Below are 18,208 nucleotides of genomic sequence, written 5' to 3' on the forward strand. Positions count from 1 at the left end.
CCTGGGATGGGCCGAATGATTGGTGTGTTTTCCTGGAGCAATCCTGAAAACACGAGCTCAAGATTGTTGGCTTTTTTTCTTCCCTGTTAACTGCGCACACTGATCTTTTCGTGAGCAATCTTCTTTTACTGGGGTCCCACGCACACTTGTATTACTTCTCCCCAAGCAGAAGCAGAGCTGCCGCTCCGGTGCCCGCTCCCCCCCTGCTCCACCTCACCGCCTCACACTTAAGTAAACCAGCTCCTGCTACATATAGTCATTACCCCAAGGTGATGATGAGGGTAAAACAAATGTCATGGTGCCGGCACAAACTGTCCTGAGGCGGAAAAAAAACAAAACAAAAAACCACACAGCAGTGGTTAGAGCTGTTCTGCGGATGCTGCTGGTGACGGAGACCGTGGGCCCCAGCAATTGCACAGTGCTCACCCCGACTCTTTTTGCATGTCTTCCCTCCTAACTGTCCAGTAATTCTTCCCTGGAGGCACCCTGGCTGCACTCATCAGCCCTGAGGATGTAAACACTTGTTCAGGTGATTACAGTTATTTTTCTTGACAAGGGAATTAGTTACAGCGTTTAGCAGGACCCGAGGTATCCGAGCCCCTAGTCAGGATATCGGTTCCGTTAATTTAGGGAACACCCTGAGTCGGTCGTAGCCTATTACTCTTAACTCTAAAGTCCTAGGCTTAAGTCCTAAAAACAGAAAAAATCAGTGTAAAGCTTTAGTCTTCACCTATCTTCTTGATTAGTTAATTGAAGGTGGTCAAGTATGAAACCATTTAGGAAAATGGGCATACATCAAAAAAAAAAAAAAAAAACCTTTAAAATCAAGTCAACAAGTTATAACTTGAGGAAACAAATTATATCTCGGCAACATGGGTTTTGATATTATTTCACATGTGCAATACAGAGAGCCTACCAGCCGGTACTAAAAACAATTTCACTTAAAGTCATTGGCATAAAAATAATAGAAATATATGGTAGGAACATATCTTCATCTACCTGACCTCCTATATTTAAAGAATCAATTCATAAAATGTCATCATTCTAACAATCATTACTTAAAAAGTTGAAGAGCTTTCTGTATATTGTATAATCCACCAATGGGGATCAGAAAGCAAAAAGCACTCAGCTTCCTCACATAGGGCAGCTCACCAGTCCTAATGAAAGTAAACCTTGGAAAACTTCAATTTCCTGAGCAGGATTGAGAAAGGTTTTGACTTAGACCTCTGAGGAATAATACTCCTGTGGGGTGATTTCCCTCAGACAAATGACCTGACATTCACAGCAAGACAGACAGAGATGATAAATATGCTAATTGAAGGGCCTTCAGTGTGGATATTGAAAGAGGCTATAGCCACTTCATTTTCCGTAACCAATAACATCAGGGTGGCAGGAACCAGACAGGTGAAAACACACCACTGTGCTCATCCCTAAACCATGCATTTCAGGCTGTCCAAGTCCCTCCTGCTGCCTGCCAGGCAACGCACAATCTCAATCAGCAAGCAAACCTCATGGCCTTCCCACAAGCGGGATAAAAATTACTTTACATAGAAATTGAGTGCTTCTCACCTTTTCATTACTTTCTGTTTTACAGAGGGGAAAGGAGGAGGGGGAGAAGAAGTGAATAATCCACCTTAGCTCGGGCGCACTGGGCATTCTGTTTCCTCAGAATAGTAACTGGCCAACCCCTTCCTCCTCTTGCAAGACCCCACTCAGAAAACATGAACATGAAGGGAAAGGGAAAGGACACACAGGAGTCAGAGGGGAAAAATATTTCCCACAATATTGTGAATGCCTATTATGTTACTTCTAAAGATGCTCTTGGGAAATAAATTGGAATTAAGAGATATTGAGTAAAATTCACCGAGAGCATAGTTTGAGACAATAGATCATTGAACTCATGTGGGTTGACATTGTTGTTAATCGTCATATAAATTTCATGTTGTCATGAAAAAAATAAAATAAAAAAAAATACCCCACCACCCAAACAATGTGCCTTTCATTTTCTGATGGCCGGGTGTGCAGAGCAAGCCCGGCCTATGGACAAGCAGGCACAATGTTCTGAGCTCCTCTCTGTTATGGGTCAACAGAGAGGAAGGAGGTAATGACAGTAAGTGGTGCCGAAAAAGGGCTTGGTCAAAAATGATGCTTTCTTTCTTCATTCCAGTGTCTGAATTCTGGGATGGGAGTGAAAAAGGAGAAACCCATATACCTCAATAGTTGAATTCAACCCACTCCCCACCAGAACTCCCTCCCCCCACATGTTTTCTGAAGACAAGCTCTGGTTCTTGTAAAAATGTACATAAATACCTGCAATACACATCCTTCCCCCAAAACCCCATCAGCTGCCTAATAAAAGAGTTGGTAGCTTCCTGGCTGAGAAGAAAGCAGGTAGAAGGAAGATAAAGAAAACCTGCTTGTCACAGATTGGCCCTAACTATGATCTAATCTCTGAAGCCTTATTCCTGCCTCAAAGCTGAGACAGTGAAAGCCCTGAATGAGTCTAGTGTTTAATGAGATGTCACATCTCTCAACATCTTCATTGGGAAAGAAGCACATGCACTCATAGAAGTGCTTGTAAAGGCGGTCACACCTGGTCTATTGTAAACTGGGGCAGAGCAATGAAATGTCTCTTGAATTTCTGCAAGATAATCAATGATTCTGCTCTAATGAAACCATAAATCAGAAAGGATTTACATAAATTGAGTCCCACTTGGCACCTCAACAAATAGCAATTGATGGATTTTACATTAAATTGCAAGACCTTCCTAATAACCTTATCAGTTCCCAATAAATGCATCCCTCTGAAAATTCCAGTCAAGTGTTAGGTTCTTCTAAAGCATCCCAGCAGCAAATATGCTAGTAGCTACGAAAGCAGATAAAGAAAGGAAGATCTGTGATGGCATGGTTATCACATCATTGATTCTAAGAGCCAGCTGTGGCCATCAACATACTAAAGTTTCCTAAGAATGTTACCAAAATATTGCTCTCCCATCACCAACCACAGAGAGAAATCTCAGCCTAAGCTGAAACACTCCACGATAATATACAACATTTTTATATATGAGAAGCTGCTAGAGGAAGGGCCAGCACATTATAGGCCGCCACCTGTGTTTGTAAGTAAATTGTGTTGGAACACAGCCACATTTGTTTATTTACCTATTGTCTATGCTGCTTTTGCAATACAACAGCAGAGGTTAGTAGTTGCAAAAGAAACCCCCTGGCCTTTTACAGAAAATGTGTGTGCCAACCTTTGTGCTGAAGAAAAGGTTTTTAACAAGTAAAATATGAAGTTACCTGAGCTACACCGCTACACTACTGATTCTTAACTCTAGAAGCTTCCAAAATAAGCCAAAGAGGATCTAACTCACTGACTATTTGAGGATGTGGAGGAGGATTTATGGTGGGTATACTTTAAAAAAAAATAGCTGTAAGTTTAACTGGATTTGTTTTTGAAGATTTCAAATAAATTTAAAGGTCTCCTAATCTCCTAATTAGATCTCCTCATCTAATTCTGCCCCAGTGAGAAGTTTCAGGAAGGAAGTGATATTTGAAGAGTTTCAAGGCATGAGAATAAATTTGGGAAAGAAGGGAATTTCAAGAAGAGAAAGCAAAACAATTTCTCCCCAAGAATTAAGTAGCAATTAGGAGTTACTTACCTGAACCATTTTTCCTCACAAAAGTTTAAACACAATATAAACCTATGATTGAGGATTTACTGTAAGTCATTCTCTGTCGGATGTGGGAACTGGCTCATGGAAAAGGCCGGAAAAAGTGCTTCCAATCCCACGCGTGAGAAATATGTAATAATGACAATGACGGTCATTACTGCAGGAGCTATCATCATCATCATCATCATCATCATCGAACCACTGTGTATTGAACATTTATCACAAGCTTGGCACGATGCTAGGTGCTTACGCATTATCCCGTTTAACCCTCACGACAGTCCTATGAAGTCGATGCTATTATTATCCTCATTTCATAATTAAGGAGACTAGGACTGAGAAAGGCAAATAGGGTGTCCAAGTTTCTAAGAAGCAGATCAGACGTTTAGAACCCATGCTATTACCACCATAGGATTCATTAATCCCTCACATCCCCAAAGCCGCTCCCATCCCCCAGCCCAAGCTCGGCCCTCCGTCAGGCCCACTTACCTCTACAGACCCTACAACACTGATTCTCTGGGAGAATGTGATCCTTTTCTGAGCAGTTCAAAGGAGGACATGCTTCTGTAATTTTTACTAAAACTCCACCCTGGAAGTCAAATAATAAGAAAAGAAAAAATGTTCATCTTTTTAGCCGATGATACCAGGATCTAATGCTCTTGTTAAACAGCCTGCAGTGATAACAACCTACAATAGTTAACAGTTTTCCCAAGAATCCCACAATCATGACAAAGTCACAAATTAAATCGCTGAGCCTGCTGGAGGAGAAGGTACACTCCGCTTTCTATACTGAAAGAGCCTCAATTTCAGCCAACGGTTTCTGAATCCATTCTCTGTCACAGGTCCCTGCCAGTGTGCTGGGAGACTATTGTAACAATTGACTGCTGGATAGGGGAGTCCTCATTTGTCGTGTTTGCTGATTTCTGGGGTGCAAATGCCCCAACAATCACAGATTTTAAGCTACCAGCATGATGTCACTGAACACAAAGGTGGGACATTCTGTACCATGAGCTCTGGGGGCTTCTCTGAGCCTGTTTCCGGGTTCCACGCCTCACAAGCCCTGTCGACCCATAGATACGTAAGACATCTTCTTAGCCCTCACTGAGCTCACAGTTTGGATGAAAAGGGAAATAAAAAAACCTCTAAAACTAGCAACTATAATACAACACAGGAAGTCCTTAAAAAGTGTGCTCTAATTAAGGTATGGAAATGTGTCATAGAAGAATAATTAATTCTGCCCAGGTGTGAGGAAATTATGAAGCTGCCACATTTGAGGAAACTTAATAGTGGAGTAAAATAAGGAAGAAAAAGACTTTCCCAGTGGAAGAAACAGACCAAGAGCCAAGGTATACAGGTATATGAGCCAAAGAGACTCATTTAGATGAGCACTAGACTTTCCCTAGATATAAATGAAACCACCTACAATAAAAATTTAAATATTTAGCAGGTGATTCTTTATGACCTCACTTCACCAACGGTCCTCTTTGTAGACATTATGAGCATCTGTATTTAATTTTGCTCTGAATTTTAAGAATTAGTTCATTAATTTTTATTTACAAAGGGGTTAAGAATCCCATATTTTATCTAAAAAGTTAAATTTTCTTCCATTTTTGTAAGTATAGCATATTCTCACTTGTGTTCCCTTTTATTTATTTTTAATCTGTTTCAATTAGAGTTTACATTCACTATTGTTTTTATTAGTTTCAGGTGTACAGCATAGTGGTTAGACAATCATATACTTTACTCTTTTCTATTTTTAAGGGGATGTTTAAGTCACCCAAGAGGCAAGCTCAAGAAACAGAGTCTCCTTTAAGGCAAAAGGGTCATTTTCCACATAGATGGGAGAATAGGATGGAACGGGAGCGCCAAGAGGGATGAAAAAGATACTGACTTTCCATCTCCAACAGACTCTCTCATGCCAGTGGTCCCAGAGTTCACTGATTTGGCAGGAGTTCCTGTTCTCTCAGGCACATCCGTGCTTAAGAGCATAAGATAACTTTAAATGTCAAATATAAATTTACCTTCCAACTACTCATCATTTGGATAATTTACACCATGGCTTCCCGGCCTTTCGCATAATTTTCAGCCCAGACAGGTCAGCCTCTAGCATTCCTTAGGGTGTCTTTTTTTTTTTCCTTCCCCGCTGTTCTCTATCCTTGGTCTGTCCCAAGACAACCAGATCTCTTGCTAGACTCATGATTCTGTCTTAAAACAGGGCCTAAGATTTGAGAATTTATTCTGCTATTCATCCTCAGGTCACCCTTTCAGCTACATTCCATCCCCACCCCTCAATCCCGGCCATGCTGGGTGACACGTAGCCCCAAGAGTTAGCACCAGTTGTAAGGCCAGTGTGGCCATCAGATGTATCTTCCTCTCTGCAATGGGGAATCAAACCAATTGCTACAAACCAATAAAAGTTAATAACCTTACTTTCAGGAGCATAAGCTAAACGCAAAGGAAAACACCATGCTTACTACCGTTATGGCCTCTGCTTCTACCCTTCAATATTAATATATTTTTCCATTACCTCCTGCCTCCTTGCATGAATAAGAGTAGCGGACACTGTTGGACCTCTATTTTCAGTTCTGTGGGCTCGTCCCCCAGCTTCTGAATGCTTTTCTCCTCCTCACTCTTCCCTGCCACCCTCAGGGGGTCACCCTGGGGCACTGGAGCTACTGTGCCCATGCAGAGAGTCAAAGTTACCTCCAAGTTCTACACCTCCATCTCCCAAGGGCAAAAGCCAGAGACTAACAGGCCTGGGAGGTTCTTCACCTGGAAGAGAGACAATAGCTGGAGCATAGTTTATACTCTGGAACCCCTTGAAGGATCAGGGTCTGTCCAGCCTTTCACCTAAGCTCTCCCCTGCTCAGCTCCCTGCCCTTCCCTCTCCTGCACCCCTGACAACCTAGCTGGTTTCTCCTGGAAGCTACCATAATAAATCACCTGCACTGAAACCCTTAACTGAGGGTCTGCTTCTGGGAGAACCCAAACTAGGACGGTAATGTGAATTTCACTTGTACTAACAAAAATCAAACTATTAAAAGATATTATCTCTAGGTAGTGAGATTCTACAGTGATTTCCATTTCCTTCCTTATAACAGTTTTCCCTCTATGTTACAAGATCCTTATCTTGTGCATGCATTTGTTTTTGTAAAAGAATTTTTTAAATGCTAGAGATTTTTTTAAATAATCACTATGAAAATTTCTTTTTAAATAAAAAGGGCTTGCTTTGGTTGCTGATTAAATTAGTCAACAATTGTAATCAACCTTTAACATTTTGGATGAGTAAGAGCATTCCAAGTGTTTAAATAGAGACACTCCATTTTGCACAAACTTGAAAATAATAAGTGCCACAAATCCATTTAGGCCAGCCACATAATTAGGCACAAATCTTTTTTAACTGTATTTTCAAAACTCTCTCTGGTAAGAAGTATCTAATGACTAACATTTTTTCATCCTCCTGATTACAGAGTGTTATTTTATGACCCCTGGAACTCTGCATTGGTGGGAAAATACAATCCTTCCAATTTTTCTCATTTACAGCGACCATCCCCATGCTATTGGTCAAACAAACGCTTTCAAGTTACTAATCACTGTGCTTCTACCTGAATTTCTAATAACATATAAAATTCACACCTTTAAGTAAAGCAAATTTGTTGCTGGCCTACAGAAATATTGCAGGGCATCGATAATTGGACAAACTTGAGCAACACAGCTAGAAGATACTATTCATCTTGATTTTTTTAATTTTTTATTTATTAATTGATTTTAGAGAGCGGGGGGTGGGCAGGAAGGAAGGAAGGGTGTAAGGGAAGGGGGGCAAAGAGAGAAACATTGATTTGTTTTCCCACTTAGGTATGCATTCATTGATTCATTCTTATATGTGCCCTGACCAGAGATCGAACCCATAACCTTGGCATGTTAAGGCAATGCTCTAACCAACTGGGCTAACTGGCCAGGGCTCATCGTGATTTTTTAAAAAAATAATATACTAATTTCCGGAAAAACTTGGTGAAAATATTTGAAACAAGAGTTTGTTTCTTGTCTAATTGGTATTACTGAAGCTTTAAAATGATCCCATGAAAACAGAAATGGATGAATCTCCAGGCAGCCTTTTGTCAACTGGGGATCTGCATTTGAACCACAGACCACAGAAAATCACCTAATTATTTGCTCAATTCTCCTAAGGATAGTACTTGCATAGTACCATTTTAAATGCCTAGGAGAGAAGTTAGTTCATTACATAGAACAGGTGCCATAGGGCCTTAGGGTTTCAATCTTGAGAAAGGCTGCCAATGAAAGACCTGAGGCCCTCGGACCCTACGCCCATCACCCTTTCTCCCTGCTGACATCTATTAAATGTGTCCCAAGGCTCTCTCTATGGCCTTTTATGAAAAGCTACCCTTTATCAAGGAAATCAAAGAGCCATTGCCTGACAAATCTGGTTTTAGATGGATTAACAAGTGATAATTCAATCCTTCTATACTTACTCTTCTAAAACTCAGAAATGAGACTTATTTCCAAATAAATCCAACACTATGCAGAGCAACAATGGAGAAGCTCAGAGCCAGGTGACACAGGCTCAGGTCCCAGCCAGCTCACTGACCAGCTCTACGACTCTGATCTTCTGTGCCTTGATTTCCTCATCTGTAATATGTCTAAAATATTTTAAATAGTGTCTGGAAAATACTAAGTGTTCCAGTAATGTTAAATATTGTCAATGACCCTTCTCTTTCTACACCAAGTAAACATTTAGTAAATAACTAGTAAAAATAAAGGAAGGAATTAATGACTTTTAAAAGAGGATGAAATTATTCACATACACACACACACATACACACACACACACACACCCCACTTGCACAAAGAGAGTAAGCTGTCTGCCCAACTTCTTTCTAAACTGCAAAACATACAACAAAACAAACAGTAAAAGATGAATCAAAGCATGTAGAACACCTACCATGTGCCAATAACACTGGTAAATGCTATGCCAATAATCTGGCACTTTAATCCATGCCCATAGATCCTAGAGGTTTCAAATGGTGTCTGTCTTGATCCTCTCTGATGATAACAGAGATCAAGTCATCATTGTGACCTCAATGCTTCTGCTCCAGAAGTAAAAGAGGTTGCCAGTTGTAAGGGACAGATACATGGCAGATACTGGGGTCATCAGCCCAGTGGGCAAAATTGTCTTTAGTCATCCCAGCTTTCCCAGAGGTCGAAGAAAAAAGTAGGGGTTTTACAATCCAAATCATTTTCCCTCCTCTAGAAGCAAAACAATTTACAGAGACAATGACATGAGTCTTTCAAACAGGGAGGACAAGCATGGCCCTGCTTACGGAATAAGCACAGCTCGCATTCATTGAGGACTTGCTTTGTGCCAAGCACTCTGCCGAGTTCTTCATGTGCTTCATCTGATTTAACCTGCCCAGCATCCCTAGGTGGTAATGTGCCAGCCCCAGGCTGGAGACCACCCACCAGCTCGCCCACTCCCAGGCCTGCTGGCTTGCCTTGTTGATGGGGAGATGACAGAGCCCTTGCTGTCACATGACCCCCACCTCTGCCACAGCCTAAGGAGCCCCTGCACATGGCACCCTCTAGCGCAGAAAGCACCACACCTGCATGCCCACCAGACTGTCTGAACCCGTGGAATCTCTGCCATTCCCAGTGGCAGCCAAGAGGGAGCAAATGGAAAATGCAATAGGGAAGTTAAAGGGAGTGAACCCTTGGGGTAGATTCTGACAGTGAGAGACAGGAAAGAGCCGTCCCTTCCCTGAATTCCCCATCAAGTATTGGATTCAAGCTCTTTGATAGATTCTACAGGTCTCTAATGCCTCATTCTCCCATATCTTTAAAATACAGCCCTTTCTTTTCCCCAGCAAATGAAAGAATGTAGGTACAAACACCAACAAAGATGGCCTATTTGGAAACACAATGGTTCTGGTCAGCATCTCTGTAGATGCTCCACAAAAGCAGCCAGACTCTGTTGTGGGGCTGTGTCTGCCCTAACAAGCCACCTTCTGTTGGCTCTCCATCCTTCCCTTGGTCTCTCACTCCAGCACCCCTGGGACCAGACCTTACCCAGGTAACTGTATGGCTAGCTCCCACACTTTATCCAGCACGCTGCTCAAACACTACCTGCCAGAGAGGCCTCCCCAGAAACCCACCCTGAAGCTCTCTAGCCCTTCAGCTTGGTTGACATTGTTTATAGAATTTGGTATTCTATTGTACATTTATTTATTTTCTTACTGCCTGTCTCCTCCACTAAACTGTAAGTGCTATAAAGACAGGGACTTTGCTTTGTTCACTGTTGTACAATCCTGGTATGTATCAGTGGCTCACTGCATGTTAGCTGAATGATTATTGAATGAGATATAGGGTTCTTCATATCTTATTTCAAGCAATACATGGGAGGAGGCAGGCAGGAGATAGAGGCATTTTCTAACACTGTATCAGACAGTGGCCCAGTGCACTGTCCACAGCTGGCATACAGACTTCTTCCAAGACAACTCAAAACCCTTACCCAGGGCCACCTGCCAGCCTCTCTGACTCATAGTAGCTTCTGTCTCCCTTCTCCTTCTCAGGTCCTTCCCTTAATAATTTTGCCCAAGGCTACCTGACCCTCCGCTCACCGCAAGCTAACACAATGACAGTGGCTGGGACCTCCTGTCCTGGACTCCCGCACACCACAGAGTCCTCCTCCTCAGTGACCCACTCAGGCCACCATGCTCCACTCCAGAACCCTATCTAAAGCCAACATATCCATCTGAAATTCCCCACAAGTGACAGGGGTCACAAGGTTGAAACTTACTCGGCATTCCCGACAGCTCTTGGTTAAAATCCGCTGGCCTTCCGCAAGGACTTTGCCTCCATAGATGCATTTGGCTGTAATGAAACAGAAAAATGGGTCAGACAGTCAAGCTATGCAACAAAATAACCTCAGAAGTGCCATCGAACTCCAAGAGATTCCACAGAATACAGATTCTCTGATTCTAAGCAATACCAATCTCTTTGTCTAGAGAAAGACACGGGAATAGTGTGGCAATAAGTGCTGAATCCCCCAGTCAGACCACCATCATAATTATGTTTGTCATGAGTCCTTCACACCAAGGATATAGGACTGTTTCAATGACACAGCTGCAGAAGGAACTACAGAGTGAACTGATGTGGTTCGAAGTTAAAACACAGAAGCAGCTAACGTCTCTGAGGAGCACACGAGCAGGAGCTTTGATTCAGACACTCCAGCCGTTAAGATGAATGACTAGGTGAAAGGCAACTCCGACATGTTCCATTCATCAGAACTTTCGCCACAGTGCAGAAAGATGTCATTTTTTCCCTTGTGATCATGAAAAGTGCACGTCCTTAGCCTATCTGTTCCTAGAAACCTCGGAGACAACTGAGAAATATGGGCGACGCCAGTTAAGTGTTTTATCAACGCACTAGAGAAACTGCCTTTGGAAAGGTGAGCTTCACAGGCTAACGGGGGCATGGAGTAAATAGGCCTTGCAGACCAGGTAAAAGAGAAGCATGAAATGGAGCTCTCGACACTCAATTCAAATTCCACTGGGACTCAGTCCTCGACTCAACTTGCTGACCTACTTTTACACAAGCACAGAATATGTTAATTTGACACAAGCCTCACCAAATTCTCCAGCCACATCAACAGAGAAGCAAAGGGCTGATTGTTCCCTCCCCAACCAGATGAGGATCTTTCTAGCCCTAGTCCTTGGGAGGAGCAGAATTGAAGACATGCACGCTAAGATATCCGTAGCACCAATCACTGTTTGTTTTATAAAAATCACCTCACCTCTCAGAGCTTCCATATCTGTTAAAAACAGGTTGATAAATGTGGAAATGTCCTAGTTCTACAATGTTATCACTCATGGAATGTTCAAGCATGTAGGGACCTTGGCAATGAACTCGTCCAACTCTTGTTCACCAAAGGAAGGGGAAAGCCCAGAGGCCCTGGTTTACTTAACCTGATCATCCACAGAGGAAGCTGTGGTGTGCTACCAGACCCCCTCCATGACCAAAGGACACAGTCCTACAGCTGCTGGGACAGTGGACAGCCAACAGCTCTCCGCTAAATTTTGATGTAGGACTTGTTCTTGGCTGAAGAGAGCAACCTGTGTAAGGTCAAGTCCCCTTTGGCCAAAGAATGAGTGACAAAGGTAGTAAGAGTCCTGGCCCTCAGCCCCAACCGGGGACAACTCTGACAGGCCCTTCCAGCTCCAGAACTCCCTGCAGGAATGACTGAGGGAGCAGCTGTCACTGCACCACAGTGCAACCTCTCCTTCTGCCAGGTCTTCTTCCTCCACTCTCTCACTTCAACTTCAGGAGACCCTGACAGAACTTTGTAATAAAGAACAAGTCTCCATTTCAGACTCTGTTTTCCCTCAAAAGCTGACCTGCTGCCACACACTCCTCCCTCAAATCTGTTCGCCCTCGTATCCACTCCCTGGGGACGGTCACAGTAGCCACCCCAGCACCACACCCCACCACCCGGGGTCCTTCTCACCTCCTCCCTGTGTCCGATCAGTACCCGCATCCTAGCACTGCTGCCTCCTTCAGTTTCTCAAGTCAACCTCCTCTTCTGCACCCCCCACCCCCTCCGCATAGACGGTCTTCGTTCAGGCCATCTCATCCCTCCAGTTTGACGCACCTGAACTTCCTAACTTGTCTTCTGTGTTCTGGTCTCAATCTTTGTCCAGTCCTTCCCTACACAAAAGTCAGGCTTTTTTTTTTTTAAGTGCAAAGACCAGACCCTGCTTTAAAACCACGACAGATCAGTAGTGCCCTCAGTATAGTCCAAATACCTTAACACAGCACTCACGGCCATTCATGTGCCTCCTCTTTATCCCTCAAGCTTCCTAGCTCTCCAGTTCCTGGGCATTCACTCGCCCTCCCAAACATCCAGCACCTCCACCGTGCTCTAGCCTGGCATTCTATCTCCCTCCTGGTATTTGCATATACAGTTCTCTCCTCCAGAAAGACTCTACCCCATCCACCCTCACTGGCAGCCTCCCCTCCTACATACCCATCAGTTCAGCTTCAACTGATGTCTGACTTTCAGCACTGATGCCATGCCCTGACTGTGCGCTTCTGTTGTACTCTGGACCTTGCCTGAACACAGCACGGATCACATGTTACCTCAGTGGCCCAGTCAATTATACAGTTCCCCTGCTAACTATAACCACCGTGAAGGCAGGGACTGTGTCTATTCAGAGTTTTATCTCCAGCCCCAAGCTCAGTTCCTCTCTGGGCTTATTATTAACAATAAATAATGTTAGAACTTACAAGCCTCAGGTTGGTAGTAAAAACCAGTCCAATTTTCTGATTCACAGATAAGAGTTCTTTCTGCTATTCAGTGTAATTTTTTTAATTTATCTTTATTTTTCAACTACAGTTTACATTCAGTATTACTCTTTATGAGCTTTTGATGCACAGCAAAGTGGTTAGAAAATCATGTACTTTACAAAGTGGTCTCCCCGCTGCCTCAAGGACCCACTGGCCCCACACATACTCATATAGCCAATGTTATTGACTATATTCCCTACACTGTAATCTACGTCTCTGTACTCTGTGATGTTAAAAGCAGACAGATGCCAAGGGTCTCAGAACAAAAACAGCAACAATGTCAATAAAAAAGTAGAGAGTCAATGTAATTTCCTGGGTAGGCGCCTTGTCATTCTCATTAAATATATATACTTATACACACAGTCATACCTCAGTATGAGTCAGCTTCAGAACTCATCAATCCTAGTAGTCATCATATCTTGACAAGAAAAAATGTTTCATCAATTGGCTCTTGCTCACCACTCATCGTACTTGCTAGAACGTGTATGAGTCGTGATGCCACCCCCCCAAGAGAAAATGCTTCATCGTCGCTTGCTCACCACTTGTCGGAATGAATTAATGACAAGTACCGAGGTGCCACTGTGTGTGTGTGTGTGTGTGTGTGTATCCATAATTATCTTTTATGCCTCTATTTTCTAGAAAAACCATGACTCACTGGTGCTAACAATGATGTGAATTCCCCAATTTCCTCGCATGCTTGCATGAGGAGCCTATAGCTCCCAAAGCCTGGAATTCCTGTCTAATAGACTCCTGCACTCCCCAGCACAGCTGCCGCCAACCTGGCAAGATGGCTTGCTCGAGAGTGACAGTTCTGCTAAATGCCCTGCTGTCAGGTCTGCCATCTGCTTCCGGGCCCAAGCTGGGAAGCAAAGAAATAGACTCTCCTTCCTTACTTTGCCCCTTGCACCCGCACAATGGTATGAGCGCCCTTGCTACCCTGTCTTAAGACACATGCCTGATGACTCCCTTCCCCCAGCTCATCCCAAGACTCCTATCTGGAGATAAGACTGCTTTATTGTTTACATTCACAGCACACACGGGGACTCATGCAGCCCTCAAACCCACCCGTCGGTATATAAAAATCAAATGTGAACTGTATGGCCTCCCATAGCAGTGCGCGTTGGGGGCTGCGAATCATATCAGCATGGTTCTGCATACCCCGGCCACCTGCAGCTTTGGCACTGGTGCGGGATATGTCTATGATCATGATATCAAGTGTCTGTGAAATTACCTTACGGCATCTTTCAGGATCACACTGGAGGTCACCAGACTGTGCCCTACTGTCTCACGCTCACCCCACTTCTCTGGCAGGCCCCCTCTTTGCCTGTCGCTGCCTTCCATATGTCTAACATCAGTCCTCATTATCCAACCTTTAGATCTACAGCCAAATGGCTTATTTTTGATGTCTGGGTAAAATCAAGCATGAGGTGAGTCAGGCTCTGGTGCCCTTGGCTGGGGCGTGTGGGACTCCAATCCAACAGCTTTCAGTATGAGTAGAAATGTAAATGGATACCTGAAGCCCTTCCTATCACAGTGGGGACATGCAAACAAGGATATTTCACAGTGTCCGACCATGAAATTGAAACTTGGCACCAACACACATTTCTCCATGATGTCAGAAACAAACATACTAGGGATTTAGAGAAGGAGGTATATGGTTAATCTTTTGACACCCACAGACATCTGGCCCTTCAAATTTGAACCTGATTTCCCTAGTGCAATGATTGGACACTTTTGTTATTTGGGTGTACATTGAATAAACAAATGACAGGTACAATTTAGCACCCATCATGTCAGATGTGCACATGGGGTCGCTTTCTTTATTTAGGTATTGTACCCTGCACATACTTCAGCCATTCCTTGGCACTCAATAGCTTAGAATATCAAAATTAGTGCTCTGTGTTCCAGCTTCAAGGAGAGAGACAGATCAGAAAGATCCTTCCTCCCTCTGCGAGCTCATTCATACAACTGGCTTTGGGGACCACCCATATGAGCCATGTCTAGTGGCTTCGCTGTCAACATCTTTGCTGCATTTTTACCACAAACGTTTTCACCACCTAACTGGCCACTGGCAACTTCACCATAAAAGATAAAATAACTTTTTGATAGGTAGATTTCATTTCTCCATTAACAAATCAACCACCTGCAGCTGCCTTAATGTATTTAAGCTAGCTGTCAATTTCATTTCATTTCTCCATTGACAAAGTTCTCACGGTATTCCTGTTTTTATATTATAGGAATCTTAGCCAGACTGCATCCTATGCAAGAAAATGACAACCTATCAGTTTTTAAAAATCCTTTGGTGACCATTGTCATCCCCACCCACCTGTCAAAATCAAAAGTTTACCAACCTATGGCAAGTAGAAAAAAGGCAACTACTAATTGGCAACAGTCTTTGAGAGCATTAATCATGGATTCTTAGCTGGAAAATGATACCTCTTTTAATGAAGGAAGAAATTTCAGTGAGAACAAAAACCCTGCAATGCTGAAAGCAGTAACAAATCAACAAGGCAAAAACAAAAACAGAAACAAAAACAAATAACACTGAAGTACAGCACTATAAACAAAAGATTTCAAAGACAATTATGTTCTTTTTTGGCAATGAAGTCTTTTTAATTTTGTTACTAATTTTTTCATGTTGCATTATGTCCTCTTTCATGTGTCTTTTTAATTTTTTACCCTTTTATTGTTCATAGAGAAATTGCCTTTCAGCAATTACACAGTGAAAATGCTTGCAGCAAACATGCTGGCAGCAAAGATGTTTGGGGGAAACTACCTAGAACCCTCTGAGCAAGACACCCACATCCAACTGGTTGTTCCTCAGGCACCTCCAACTCACACACACCACATAGACGCTAATGCTCCCCGACCTACTTGCCCCGCCGCCTTATTTCTGTTACTCACACAGTGAGTCTCCCCATCAGCGCTTATTCAAAATCTGGCAACTTCTCCCCTACAATCTGTCCTTGATTCATTTGTCCCATGTCAAAAATGCTCATGGAGTACCTACCACGTGCCAGTTGATTAGCTAAAACTCACATCCCCCACCCTTTCCTTCTCGTCTCTCCAGGCAGTGCTTACTTACCAGCTTCACCAATTCCACCTGGAATGCTTCTGAGTCTCACATCCAACTCCCTCCAGCTCTCCCAACACGGCAGCCTCTGTAACAGCACTTCTTTGATTATGCCACAATCCTGCTTTAAAATCTTGCTTCTGAGTACCAGAACCAATGCTGCATTTACTTCCATGACTTTGCATGTGCAATTCCCTGTGGCAGGTATGTTCTTATCCACTTTGTCCACATAGCAAACTCCTATTCAGTTTGTCAACACTCTGCTCAGCTATTACTTTCCCCTATGAAGTTTTCCTTACACACATGTGTATATACACACTTGCACACACACAAGTTTCTGATGGAGTTAATCTCTCCGTTCTCTGTACTACCACTGCATCTTACACAGAGTACAAGTTACACAACACTCTACTGTAACGAGACAGTGTATGCAGCAGCCTGGACATCAGGGGGCAGAAGACACAGGTTAAGAGCATCAGCTCTGGAGCCAGACTACCTGGGTTTTATTTTGGCTCCACCAAGGCTGATAGACATTGGAAACTACTCCTTTCTTGTGCTTCACTTCCTTATCTGTAAAATGGGGATAATAGTGGGGCCTACAATTTCGGGGTGCTGAAAAATTTAATGAATTAACATACATAAAAGGGCTTAACATAGTGCCTGACAAAATGAAAGATCCATATGTGCCTGCTATTGCACCCAGAGGTGAAGGCAGCGCTCAGGAGAGAAACCTCAGTGAGGATGACTGAGCCAATTGAATGGACATGATCATCGGCCTCCATCCCCAACCCACCTTTGCAGCTTTATTGCTATTCACGCGTTAGAACCCTCTGTCGATCTCCCTTTACCTCTGCCACTTCTGTTCCCTTGGAAATGCTCTTTGGCATACCTGAAGAGTTCCTCCCTGTCTTCCTCAAATCTCTGACAGGTCTCAAATCTGCTCACCAAAAAAAATAAAATACAATACACACTCTGGGACACCACTGCCTGGAATTTACTAGGACCAAGGGGGGCCCTGGGAGTCTATAATTTAGAAGTTTACCCAGTGATTCTACTATGCGGCTAGTTATGTCTGATGCCTTGAATAGAAGCAGATACCCGATAAATGTTTGAGGAATGAAACTCCCATACTACTCCCTGGACTGTGTGCCCACAGCTAAGGAATCCAAAAGGCTCTTGAGCTTTTCCTGATGCCTCCCAGAAAGATAGAGGAACATTCTAGTATCAGGACCTGACACCTCCACTATAAAAACCTCCTTGCTCTTAAAGTGGGGTTTTTGTTCAGAATAGGACAAAATACTTTCTGTAGGCGATGAACCGAGACTTGGATACCTAGACAAAGTTCTCTCCTACTTCCATGCAGGTGCTGTCTTTTGTAAGCGCTGCAGCTCCTGAGGCCATGACAAGGCCATGAACACTTAATAAGTCAGCAGACAAAACAATTTGCTTTTGTAAACAGCTCCTAGCACCCAAGACAGATCAATACCTTTCCTCAGAGTCCCTAGAACACTGCCCCTACCCAAACCTGGAGAGTAGCTTAGGAACATTTACCCTAAGGGACAACAAAAGTAAATATTCTCCAACCTTCTTCTGAGGGGAAGATATCTGAAAACTTCTAGAAAGTCTACTGACTAGTGTTAGAACTCTGCTTTATCAATCCTCATTCTTTTTTCCTCTACCCACTGATCCCCCTGCCACGCTCCCCTACTAGAAGGTCAGGAGTGCTTAGCTTGGCTCTGCTTCCACAGGGGCGCACGCCAGGCCCTCTGCCAATGTCCCCTCCCACCGCCCACAGGCTGTCCCTCTACACCGCAGTGCCCCATGTCACGCCTCAGATGGTTGCACTTACAATTCTGGACACCACGAATCGCATCTCACTTGAAAGTGAACCCTCTCAAGAGAACAGGATCCCTTTTATCACTATTCCCAGCACCAGCACTAACTGCCTCATACATATTTATGTTAAAAACAAGTAAAAAATGAAAACCCTCGCGGCCAAAGGTTCTCAACGTTTTAATTACCAGAGGTGCCTTGTATCATTTCTTTTTAATTTTTTTAAGTAGTGGTTTTAATAAGTTATCTGCATTACCATTTTATTAAACTATAAACA

General features: G+C 43.3%; 1 protein-coding gene across 3 annotated transcripts in view; it reads right to left on the reverse strand.

The window, feature by feature from the left end:
* Positions 1-18,208, reverse strand: part of NELL1 (neural EGFL like 1) — a 723,728-nt gene that overhangs the window by 533,851 nt on the left and 171,669 nt on the right. For all 3 annotated transcript variants that reach the window (XM_054585996.1, XM_054585995.1, XM_054585994.1), the window contains 2 exons: positions 10,480-10,553; positions 4,158-4,257 (listed from right to left, as the gene is read on the reverse strand). In XM_054585996.1, the coding sequence (XP_054441971.1) occupies positions 4,158-4,257; positions 10,480-10,553 (174 nt within the window). The remainder of the gene's footprint in view (positions 1-4,157; positions 4,258-10,479; positions 10,554-18,208) is intronic.

Source organism: Pteronotus mesoamericanus, unplaced genomic scaffold (genome assembly GCF_021234165.1).
Source record: "Pteronotus mesoamericanus isolate MK-2021 breed Mesoamerican mustached bat unplaced genomic scaffold, CSHL_Meso_final contig_90, whole genome shotgun sequence".
In the NCBI taxonomy this organism is placed as follows: Eukaryota; Metazoa; Chordata; class Mammalia; order Chiroptera; family Mormoopidae; genus Pteronotus; species Pteronotus mesoamericanus.